This window comes from Euprymna scolopes, chromosome 6, assembly GCF_053919585.1.
Source record: "Euprymna scolopes isolate OS-2025 chromosome 6, ASM5391958v1, whole genome shotgun sequence".
In the NCBI taxonomy this organism is placed as follows: domain Eukaryota; kingdom Metazoa; phylum Mollusca; class Cephalopoda; order Sepiida; family Sepiolidae; genus Euprymna; species Euprymna scolopes.
Genome location: NC_136487.1, coordinates 105,904,369 through 105,917,717, shown reverse-complemented (window position 1 = coordinate 105,917,717; position 13,349 = coordinate 105,904,369). Strand labels below are relative to the sequence as shown.

The following is a 13,349-nucleotide window of genomic DNA, read 5'->3' as shown; positions in this document are numbered from 1 at the left end:
TTAGCATCGAAATATATCCGATATAAGCAAATAAATCTGTTTATATATTCAAAAAATGCGTTGTTTTCAGCTTTCAAAACGTATTCATTTATATACGTAATTCCAGAGACTCAAAGGTACTACCTCTACCAAGAGCCCCCTATACTATACTATATATATATATATATATATATATATATATATATATATATATATATATATATATATATATATATATATATATATATATATATACCTTCAAGATATACCAGAGGGTTACGATACAGGAATTAGATGAAGCTTTTCAGTCATTAAACTCTTGATGAAAAATCAAACCAAATATCACTAAGAGAGATGTGCCCTTAGTCTTCATTAAAATATGCATCTAGGATATGAAAACGCTGAGTTAAAATCTGAGGTCTGTTATCTGCAATGATTCTGACCTAAGTATTATCAATACTTCCAACAATTAAACTATTACAAGACCACATAAATGTATCCCATTTGAAGACTGGCATATTATCGATTTTGTCATAACTAAACGAATTTAAACATGAAATGCTCTTTTCACGCAACTTGCTATCTCTCTGATCATGCGCTTCTCCGGAGTACGTTCTTATTGGATGTGCAAAAGCGAAGAATTGCAACATCAACAATGTCATCAATGAGTCGCATGAGAAGCAAACTAAACTCTCTGACAAAACTGAGGCTGTAAACATTAGAGATGATATGGAAATATTCTGGAAATCTCTGAGGTTCACAGATAACAAAGTTTATGTTAACATATCACACGTCGATATTGAGAACCAAGCGGAAAGAGTAGAAGTCAATATGTTTTGACGATCTTAGCGGCATTCAACCTACCAGCTTGAATTGTCTGAAATAAACAAGAATTGTCTGAAATAAACAAGAATCGTTTGAAATAAACAAAAATTGTCTGAAATAAACAAAAATTGTCTGAAATAAACAAGAATTGTCTGAAATAAACAAGAACCGTCTGAAATAAACAAGAACCGTCTGAAATAAACAAGAATTGTCTGAAATAAACAAGAATTGTCTGAAATAAACAAGAATTGTTTGAAATAAACCAGAACCGTCTGAAATAAACAAGAGCAAGGACTAAAAGGGAAGCAAAAATATGTTTGCATCATCCCATCCTCACATTCGCAGCAGTCGCAGCACATATGAAAATCACTTGCTGGGCTCAAATGTCAATATATTTTATTGTCATGTATTAAATGTTTATGTAATTACGTTTTTCTCTTTGTTTTTATATCGATTAACAATTTATATCGATTAATAATTTAATTTAATTAAAGAGTTACTTACCTTTTTCACTGTAATCTGGGAAAATTAAAATTTTTGCAACTTTCACATTCCATTGGAGCCATTTAATTTTTTTGAAAATTCTTCCAAAAATATTTTTTACCTTTTCCCACAGATTGGACTGAAAATAAAAAGATTTTTGTATTTAAGATGTTTTTAACTTTATATTTGATATCTCAACAAAAAGATGGTGATTTATATTCTGGGTGTTTTTTTAATGAAGTGATATAGTCGTACATTTTGTCAAAATTTATTTATAAGAAGACAAACATTTTCGTCGTGTTTTTGTGTGAGTTGTTATTCAAACAGCATAAATTGACACCTATACACAAACAGATATAAATTCAAGGGGGGGGGGCTGAACAATTGTTTTTTTTTCTATCTATTCTCCATTCTTCTTTCTTCTATCCTTCTATCGATCTATTCTATCGATTTATAAATTATATATTCTAGACTACACTATTGTATTTATTTATCTATTTATACTATTCTGTTTCTATACTTCTATCTACCTTGTATTCTATCTATTCTCTATATTCGTACAGTAATATGGATTTTCCCGTGATAACAGGACACTTCCTATGAAAAAAATGTTTATTTTTATGGTTATCAGTGTTTCTAGAAATTCTGCATTCAAATCATCCTTATTGAATATTTCTTATGTTTAATCCATCCTCTCGTACTCTCTCAAACAAAGCTTTCAAAGAGAAGGTACATTAACTTCCACCCATTACTATTTTTCTACCAAAACCATCATCAGATCGCTGTGTATTAATTTTCTATCGTTTAAAATGTACAGAAACACCGGTTAATCAAGAATATAAATCGAACACAAAAAATTGTTAACGATTATTATCTATAAATATAAAAGCGAAAATGTATGTATGTATGTATGTATGTATGTATGTATGCATGTGTGTTCGCTGTATGTCTACAAAAGGCTTCTTTCAGAGAAGCGGTCGCTCGCCTAACAACTTTTTAAAATTTTTTTATATCACATATAAATCGTAATATCTCACAGTTAACAACGAAGTTCGCCTGTCTATTTAATTTGCTCGATTTTGGGAAGATAAATATTCAACATTTGTCGCTCGCCGCATGTGGGTTAGTCTTTTTCCTATAACATCTTGGGAAGCGTTCCCGCCCCGCAGTCAAACTTGACCTCATTAACTCATTAAAACGGGCACCTGCCAAATCCAAGTAATTAAATAAATTCAAACATGTTCCCGTTAGCATCTCGCGGTGGGTCAATGGTTAACGTCGCACGTTTTTTTTTTTTTTTTCACTTTAATTTACAACTTTGCCTCAACGGCTCGGGTTCGATCCTCATACTTACTTTTTTATTTTAAACACCCCCCCCCCCGGAGTTTCCACACACACCTCCAAACACCCGGGCAACGCCGGGTACTCCTCGCTAGTCTATAAATATAAAAGCGAAAATGTATGTATGTGTGTTCGCTTTTTCTGTATGTCTACAAAAGGCTTTTTTCAGAGAAGCGGTCGGTCGGTCCACACTTTTAAAAGTTTTTTATAGCCCATATAAATCGTAATATCTCACAGTTAACAACGAAGCTCGCCTGTCTATTTAATTTGCTCGATTTCGGGAAGATAAATATGCAACATTTGTCGCTCATGTGGGTTAGTCTTTTTCCTATAACATCTTGGGGGGGGGGGAAAGCGTTCAGCAGTAAATGAAATACTATCCCGCAGTCAAACTTGACCTCATTAACTCATTAAAATGGGCACCTACCAAATCCAAGTAATTAAATAAATTCAAACGTGTTTCCGTTAGCATCTCGCGGTGGGTCAATGGTTAACGTCGCACGTTTTTTTTTTTGTTTTTTTTTTCACACTTTAATTTACAACTTTGCCTCAACGGTTCGGGTTCGATCCTCATACTTATTTTTTTTTAACGCCCCCCTCCCCCACCCACGGAGTTTCCACACACACCTCCAAACACCCGGGCAACGCCGGGTACCCCTCGCTAGTCAACTCATAAAAACAACAACTACTTCTGCATCATTAAAGTTTTCCACTTTCTTCACATTTGAACTTATTTCTTCTTTCGTTCTCGGACTTGACACACTGATATTTACTTATTTCATAAAAATTACCTGGCAATTTCATCTTGAATACTACGTCGATACACTCAGCACACTATAAAGGAAGATCATAAACAATGTCATATCTCCGCAACCATCATGGACAGTGATCTTTTTCTTCGTATATTTGTAATCAAGACAAATCAAACATTGTTAAGAATATGAAGAAATATAAAATATCTTATTCTGTTTTGAATTTTAAAACTTATTTACATTCTTTGATAAAAAAATAAACAAAAATACACCACAATGTCTACCATTCGATTTTCACATCATTATCAAGCAAGTTTTCTTTTTTGTTAAGTGAACACATCCTTCTAATTTTGTAACGACTTTCCTTCGAAAATTACTAGATATAAAAATGGTACTTCTCCAGTTTTCTTAACATGGGAAAAGGTATTGAAATTAATTTTATTGTGGGGAAAAAGTGCAATGCCTGCACATGAGAATGTAGTAACAATTGTGGATAAGCTCTGAAACAAAAATATGGCGATGACAGGTTTTGTAAGAAATACAACAATTGTATATAATTTTCGAGTAATTGGGTGAGCAAAATTGGCATATAATACAAGAAAGCGGGAAGATACTAAGTTTGGGAAAATTTATCTGAATAAAAAATTCAGGTAACAGGTTGCACGTGTACATTCCTCAATTCTAGCTTTTTTTGTGTGAAGGTAAATGTTTTTCTGCATCAACTTGCATGTTGCAAAGTAGGAATTCGGGGATGAATGATGGCTAACTTCTGACTACCGTCTGGGCTCTGTTAAAAATAGTGAGATGTCTTTCAGTTACTCCTGTTGGCACTGAAGCTTGCCATTATCTTAGGATATTATAGGGTGGAAATAGGCTGGCTCATGTCACCCTTAAAGAAGTAAGGAATTAAATTCTTGTTAGCCAATCCAGGTCTGTTTTGGGCCACGGTTTAAGCGTGATTTGGGATGCCTTTTCCATGAAAGCATAACCCTTGAATGATTCGACCATGTTTTTGATGTCATCATCCATCTTTAACCAATATAAATAACTATGCCTGGGGCTCTTCATTCTGTCCATTCGAGGGTAACCCATATGTAAATCATTCATTCTTTTTGTAACGCTTTTCGGATGACGTCATTGCACATAAACTGTTTTGTACTTTCTAGTCTTTATTTGCGATTTTCTGTTTTGTAGCACTAATAAATTTGTTTTTTGTGTATCGTATTTAATTTTATGTAATGTGACTAGAAGGTTTCTGATAGAATTACACATCATGATTTTAATTTCACTATCAGTACATATGGAAGCAATTGCTAAAACCCTTGAATGTGGAAACTAACACACAGGAGCAACAAGTGTGAGCCAGACAAACTGCTGCAAAGGCAAAACATGAAACACTACATGGAACCAAGAACACTGAAGCCGCATGTCTATAAGTTTTCTAACCCAGCCCTACCCCCATTGCCACATCACTGCCCCCCCAAAAAAAAAAGAGCGAGACCAAATAACGAAGTAGAGTCAAGGAGGAAGGAAAGACCAATGGACTGACCAGACCTCAGCTGAATAAGTGTGAAGAGAACTGGGGAGGCTTATTGCCACTCAAATGCCAGCAAAGACCAATAGCTGCTGCCAACGAGAAATCAATGGTAAGCTGCTGTTGCGATAATGGAAATATATTTGCAAATGTTATCGAAAGAGTTGGAGACTACTGGAAATCTGGGGAGACTTGTTGTCACTCAGCTTCCAGGGAACACCACAGGCTGTTTTCAGAGAAAGATCTCTGATGACCTTGTGAGTCAATAATAATAATAATAATAATAATAATAATAATAATTAATCTGCATAAATTAAAATATCATATTTAAGCATATTTTACGACTGAGCAACGCCGGGCAGCCTGTTAATAGAAATATACAAGTTATTGCTGGGAGAAGATTTTGAGGAATGAGTGTTGAACATTCAGATTTCACTATTAACATCTGTTCATTTTTAACTATTTCTTATTCATTTCATGATAGTTCACTTCAGTCTTAGTCGTTACCAAATGGCTGGAGTGCTAAATGTTTTGATTTCGATGACACCCGTTGAACATTCAGATTTCACAGGAGAAAATCTGAATGTCTCTCATCTTCTGTCGGTTGAAAAGGAAAAAAATGATTTTTGTTTTCACTCATTTTTAACTACTTCATTATTTTGATTTACAAACTTTTATTACATAAACATTAGCTTTTACAACAGATGGTGATATTTCATTTCCATAAAGATGGTAATTTTATATTTAACTAGCCGTCCTCCGTAATCTTACTGTAGTCTTCTTTGCAGAGAAAACAATTTTCATTAAATTGCCTCTTATAAATTTATGAAAACGTAACAAAAGTTTTTTGAAAATATCTTTTTTTTTATTATTAAATCATTTTAATTAATATTAATAATATTAATATTGACAAAACTATTATGTATATAAGAAAATAAGACAATAAAAATTACAAATGAATAACACAAAATAATTATTAGAAACTGTTTTAGAACATGTATGTAAATTAAGCATACACATATCTTTGTTTCGGTGTTAGCGAATTATGATACAGTATTTCCAAATAGTGTGTTGCATGATGGAGTTAAATAAACCTGACTAGTTTTGATGTTAAGATAAAACTTTCACATTATTCGTGTTTTTTTTTCTTTTTCTTCTTTCTCTTTTCTTTTTTTCTTTATATAATATATTATATTTACGACTTGTATAATATAATGCCAATAAATATATTTAATAAATATTAAACTGAAAATCAGGTGACTGCTCATATCTCACCCAACTTCAATTTACAATCAGCCAAAACCAGTTTGTGAACTTGTTTGATGTTTTCCGGGACAACTGCCGAATTTGGGCAATCAGCATCATTTGCTTTTCTTGATAACTATATTTTATCATCAGAAAGTAACAAAAAAATCGGATTTTTTATTGTTTTGAAAATTTACCATTGTAGCTCGACTTACATAACAGTGATTTGTACACTAATAATTTGTACACTAATAATTTGTACACTAATAATTTGTACACTAACAATTTGTACACTAATAATTCGATTAGACTCAAATTTTGACACATGCTATTTGAAGGTTAGCATTTAAAAAAAAAGTTAATCAATTTTATTAGTGACATCATCTATATCTCAGGTCCGGGACATATTGAGTGATGTGTTATGCAGAGTTTTTATGTATGTTATGTATGTTTTTTTTTGTTTTTTTTTTACATGGAGGTCACCACTTATCAAGGCCCGAAAGCCACTCGGGGATAAAGGTTATTGCGTGTACAGTAATCAAGGGGATAGTATTGTAGTAATCCTATCTTTAGTATTATTAGTATTGGAGATTTGATAAAGTGTCTTACTTAAGGGGGCGATTCATCAGGAATTTGTTTTTGTTGGACTTGAAGACATCCAAGTTGTATTCAGGTGGGAAACAGGCAAATGGAAGAGAGTTCCACAGGCGTGCACTTCTAAGAAAGAAGCTTTGTTCATAGAATCTACGTTTTGATTAAGGCACAGATAAAGAGTGGGGGAAATTACTGACAGTGGTTTCAGCTAGACGGGTGTTTTTTGTGAAAGATTGGCATGGGGGACCAGAGATTGGAGCTCGGACGAGCATTTGCCATGGAAATAACGATAAAACAAAGACAGGCTCGCAACGTCTCTTCTGTGTGAGAGAGGTTGTAGGGAAGAGAAAAGAGCATCAGCCACTAAGCCACAAAGTCTATTTTGTACTCAAGGCAGCATAGGCTGTTTTTAGCAGCTCCAGCCCATATGTGGCAGCAGTACTCCATCCTTGGACGTACTTGGCTTTTATACAGATAGAGAATTGCCTCAGTAGTGAGATATCTTCTGGAGCAGTAGAAGGATCCCATCATTTTCCCAGCGACCTGGGCAACAGACTTGATGTACATGTTCCATTTCAGATCAGGAGTAAAGGTCAAACCCAGAAGCTTGTCAAAACATGGAGCCTCCCCAAGACGAGAGCCATCCATTTCAATTGATACCAGATGGGGGGATCAGAGCGTTGATGATGTAAGGATAGGAGCTTGGTTTTAGATGCATTAAAAGTAACCAGCCACTGCTTCCCCCACTGTACCACGTGCTGAAGATCAGAGGAGAGAGAATCAGAGAGAATTTTGTCATTTACAGCCTTTGATGTGTTGCTATAGATGGTCGTGTCATCAGCATAGATGTCAATGAATGATTTAAGTATGTATTTTGGGAAATCATTGAATTAGATCAGGAAGAGATTGGGGCCCAGGATGGATCGCTGAGGGACACTAGCATTAATACTCTGGGCCTCTGATTTCTTCCCATCAACCACTACTCTTATGAGCCTATCAGAGAGAAATGATTTAATAATTGAAAAGACATTTCCAGTTATACTGTAGCTGGAAATCTTGTGAAGTAGACCTTTATGCCATACCTTATCAAAGGTCTTTGATATGTCAAGAGCAATTTCCCTAAAAAGGAAGCCTTTATCAAGAAATTCACTAATCCTATGAGATATAACCATTAGCACATCTGCTGTACATCTAGCAGAACAGAAACCATATTGCATGTCACTAAGAAGGTTATTTCTGCTGAGGTGGTTGACTACTTCTCTATTTAATATGAATTTCAGCAGCTTACTCATGACACATAGGAGACTTATTGGTCTGTACTGAGAGGGAGATGACTTATCACCTAAATTCTTAAATACAGAGCATACTGATGAGGTTTTTCAGGGTGTTGGAAAGCACTTCTCCTTAAGGCAACGCTTAAACAGTTTTGTAAGTACGGGAGCAAGTTTTGGTTGAAGCTTTTTCAACATTATAATTGGAATGCCATCTGGGCCAGTTGCTTTACTGATTATTCTTGATTAGCTTGGCGACCTCATGCACAGATATTTGTATGTTGCATAGTGTGTTGTCTGTTATAGGGGAGTTGATGGCCTTGGTCGCATAGGGTAGAATTAGCTGCAAAGTTCTTGGCAAATAGTTTGGCTTTGTCTGATACTGACGAGATGACCTCAGGTTCATTGATGATGGTTGGGATAGAACGCACGCTTCTGTTCAAGATTCTGTTTGCTATTTGCCAAAACTGGTGGTGATTTCTGTGCGCGATGGCCGCAGCACATTCTGGGGAGAACCATGGCTGGCTGTTGGGTTTTTGTTGGAATTTTTGGATCGTATGAATCGGTCTATGCCTACAATTAACTATTCGGTCAGGTCTGATACTATAGAGGACACATCCTTTTTAAACATGGAATGCAGAGGGAGACCAAATATGAATGTATGGAAGCTATCCCAGTCAGCCATAGAGTATCGATATACAGTACGGTGAAGAGGTATCTTAACTGATACAACAGAGTGGTCGGAGGATCCCAGGGGAAATAGAATGGAACATGAACATAGCTCAGGCGAAGTTGTGTGAGAAAAAGGTCTAGAAGGCTTGCACATTGACCGGTAGTATCGGGCACATGCGTGGGTTCGTGAACAATCTGAGTGAGGTCATAGGCAATGACAAAATTATGACAGAACCTCCCCTCATCATCTGTCTTATTTGAGTGGGTCAGCCATTCCACATTATGGACATTGAAGTCACCGCAAATGTGAATGTTAGCCAAAGGATGAGCAGACAGGATGTGGTCAATTTTCTCAGATATACTCTTAAAGATAGTAACCCCACTATTGTGGGGGCGATAGAGGGCAAATATAAATGCAGTGGTGTAAGCAAGTGCAACCCAGAAGCACATATAAGGTAAATTAGCATCTTCTCTGTAGATATCCCTACCACACGGAAAGCCATCTTTAATGTAGGCACATATTCCATGCCCATGGCGATCTTGGGGTCAGATTTAGATGTTAAGTTAGAGTATCCTTTAATTATGAACTCATCTAGGGAAGTGGTCGGCCCTATGCCAGTTTCGCTTAGAAAGAATATGTCCGGTTTCGTCTCCTGTAATTGAGTTTCAACCTCTGGAAGGTTGGAACATAGACCCCTGATGTTGGAGAAGGGGACATGGTAGTTAGGCTCAAATTTCTATGTTGGAAGATGGGGTTCTAGGTTTATTCGTGTTTTTTTTTTTTTTTTTTTTTTTAGATATTTCATGTTGTGGTTTTGGGATTTGTGGAACAGGTCGCCAGACTTGGTTAGAGCAGGACAGAGAGAAAAAGACAGGAAAATTATTTTTTTTTTTGTAGCACATGATAAGGTAAAGCTGTAACAATTACCTATTAGTATGGCATCGAGAAGCCCCACCAGAAACTACTGCATGGTCCAGAATCCATTCACCAAATGGCAATACAGCAGCTCCAGTACTTTGCACCTGCTGATAGGACAGCCTCCTTAGTGGTTAATCCAAGGGTTGGGTCCCTGACTCTCAGGCAGATAACGTCAGCCCAGAGGAAACGTTTACCTCCAGCACCCTTACTAGTGATATGGCCACAAGGATAGACATAGAAATAGAAAATTTCCAACATCTCAGGCTACTGATCATGAAGTACTACCGACCTGAAAAGCAGCTTTTTCTTCACCCTTTGTCAGAAAAATCACTCATTGGAAATGAGGACTGAGGGACAAAAAGGAGAAGCGAGAGTTATTGGAGCTGCCGATAACACATCCACAGTGCATTATCTACTCTCCATTAAAAAAAAAGGTAAGAGGGACTTATTAATATCTACTTAATATAAGTCCGTTGCTCCATTCCCAGTTTAGGACGATATTTGAAAATAGTCTCCCCTCCCATATTAATGCGTGGATGTTTTTGGTTTTATTTACTTCGATAGAGAATGTTCAAGCATTATAGCTTTACCTTATAATTAAAATACGAAAATGGAACTTTTATCATTTGTGAAGTCGGGTTATTTTGTATTAATTTAGATTTGAAGAACTCATTTAAAAACTGGTTAAGAGTAATAATGTTTGGGTTACGTATTAAGTTTAGACTAGTGAAAAATAATGCATTCTGCAGAGAAAAAGCCACGTTTTTCTGAATTTAGAGAAAAGTACAGTTTTAATTTGGAAAATTCTTTCTTTTTTTTTTTTCATTTTAAAAATAAGAAAACCGTATTGGTTAATAATAGTATATTTGACAAAAAGGATTTTTAAAAACTACAAGATAAGTACAGTTAAAATGTTCAGAGTGGTATGTACATAAGTATACACAAATGTCTTAAGAAATTACAATTCAGCAAATCTTGCTTAATTGGTGTCTAATTGACTATGAATCAGATTTCATGCAAATCTGAAACATTTGAATTTTCAAACGGAAAATTATATTATACCTTCTAAAACTACTCAAAAATACTGCAAAGCAACTAAAAGTTGGAGAATATTAGTTGTTGTCTAATTCGTATTATTGAAATTTCACAAAAATCGGACGGATCCAAATTTGCATAATGTGATTCCGTTCTTTTTTTATCTCCTTTATCTAAAACTAAATTAAACGAAACACAGTCCACATTTCGCTCCCTTACGCCGATTAGATATGTTTCAAAATTCATAATAATCGGTTAAATAGTTTAGTAGTGAATTTTATACAGAATAATTAATTGAAAAGGCAATGATTTCTAAGAATGAGAACCCTATAGAAATAAACAATTTGAAAGGAATAAAAAGTGCTAACAATAGTTAGAAATTCCATAATGTATATTTGATGAGTTATAAAACACTTCAAAGTTGTGTAAGAATCCACCCAGCAGAGTTTGGACATGTGGCAATCATAACTTACTTTTAAAGAGGAAGAGGCCAATCTTGCTTTCCAGAATTTGGCTGGAATCTCGTCAGAACTGTCAAGAAAAAAATAAATTTGTGTTAAGGATCTTTTCCTAAACTTCTTTCCATATCTTTTCTCATTTTCTGTTGTTTTACAATCAAATGCTCAATATGTAAAATATTTTAACAAATGATAATAAAGATAAATTGCAACAAATGTTTTTGATTTATTAATGTTATGCATTTTTTATTAAAATCTAACAAGCATTTTTTGTTTTCAAATATTGTTTAAATAGTTGATGTTTTTCAGTCGAAATTTTGATAACATTTCTCTCTTGTTCAATATTTTATATTTATCTTTGAATTAAAACGTTTATGCAAACTTGAGTTTAGTAAAGAAAGTTTTCGAAGAAGATGCAAGGTTTAGAGATGCATATGTCAATATGTTTGCAGTTTAGTAATAATATATATGTGTGAGTGGATGGGTAGCGATTAACTTCTGTTTGTGTGGAAATGTGTGCTGGCAAGTTAAGAAAAACTGTACTGGTATTTGAGTGTTTTTTTTTTTGTTTTGTTTTTTTTTTGTTTTTTTGCTTTCCCCGGCCAAAGGGTCAAGGATAGGTGGCATATAGTCTGAGCCTGTACGATGTGATGCCTGCGGTCTGGGTTTAATTCCAAGTTGGAATCATTTTTATTGGTCGAAAAGGATGAGTAAGCGACTGCATGTGAAGACTATTATTTGATTTTGTAAATTAAAAGCAAAACAAAATGGAGAAAGAGGGTGCCATAGATTTGATTGCCATGGATGCCAGAAATCTACTGGCTTGAATAAGCCAGTAGATTTCTGGCATCCATGGGAATCAAATCTATGCTTCATCACAAATTATTATACTGCGACTTTTAGAAATTAAATCTATAAAAACTCAATATGATTATCAAAATATATTTGAAATATAAAAAAAGAAGCAAAAATTCCAGTAATAAGACGAAGTAAAATAAATCCCAAAGAGAAAAACATGAATCATTTGTTTTTTTGTTTTTTGGGGTTTTTTTTTGGGTTTTTTTTCATTGCTTTTATTTAAACTTTTTAAATACAAGTGGTTGAATAGCTTCATTAATAATGGTCTAGTATTATTAAGTTTACACTCGCTCAGTATTTCCTTTGTTTAATTCTCCAACTGATGCTTTGATTAAATCTTAATAACAAAAGTGCAGGGACAACACAAATATCTACAAAATGGCAATGAAACTTTTGAGTAGTGCAGAAAACAGTTGCAGAAGCCGTGAAAATGCAGCAATCGATTGCATATTCTGCTATAATCATATTATATATACACTCAATTGTATAATAACAATTACAACTGCACTAAAACAAATGAAGAATAAACCCAGTGTGAGTGAGTAGTTCCTGGTACTCTTGATAAATATTTTGAGATCACCCTGGTCAACCAATTCCATCTGTCATTATCTTTAAATTTAGTATTCTTAAAGAATGCACTATGTAGTTTCTTTCCAAATAATTTTCCCCCACTCTCTTGCAACCTTTGATTCTTTTTCACCCTAGTTCTTAATATTACGTTTCTTTTCATGCCATGAAGAAGAATTCCATTACTATTTAGATTAACTTCTTTTATATTCCAGACATCTTCGACACTGAGTAAACTTCGATCGTCTTCTTTAATTGATTTGCACCTCCTTTCTGTGTAAAAGCTCAATATATTTTACACATTTTCCATATTTTGATGTTCAAATATTTTAATTCATCTACATTCCAGTCAAGTATACTAGCAGTATATCAAATGATAGCTGCTGCTCTGGCATCGATAGCGTAGATTATATTCCAATTGTAGAGGTGGGATTGAAGAATAACTCTTACTTTTCTGTTATATTTAGCTGTGACATGGTTTTTCATTTTTGCTTTCAATATTCTCAAGTATTTGTAACCTTTCCCACTGTCAACATTTTTTAATCGGATCTGTTGTTGGGAGTTCAAAACATCTGAGTGGATAAGTTTATCTCTTTTTATAACGAGTATAGCACATTTGATGATGCCAACTTCCATTTGTATTTCGTCAGTAAATAATTTAACTGTGTTCATTAGGGTACCAAGTTGGTTTTCATTTTTTTCCCCCAAAACAGGTCATCCATGAATAATAGTTAAGTTGAAGATCTTTATATTTCATAAGAGAAATGTCATCATGTGCAAATTGATGACAAAAAGCAAATTCTCCTCTTTTCACTT

At 34.4% G+C, this 13,349-nt stretch overlaps 1 protein-coding gene across 1 annotated transcript in view; it reads right to left on the bottom strand.

The window, feature by feature from the left end:
* LOC145277836 (tryptase-like) overlaps positions 1 to 13,349 on the bottom strand; it is a 458,673-nt gene that overhangs the window by 264,388 nt on the left and 180,936 nt on the right. Inside the window, exons 3-4 of the mRNA XM_080129761.1 lie at positions 11,124 to 11,181; positions 1,309 to 1,426 (exon numbers count right to left, since the gene is read on the bottom strand). Of these exons, the coding sequence (XP_079985887.1) occupies positions 1,309 to 1,426; positions 11,124 to 11,181 (176 nt within the window). The remainder of the gene's footprint in view (positions 1 to 1,308; positions 1,427 to 11,123; positions 11,182 to 13,349) is intronic.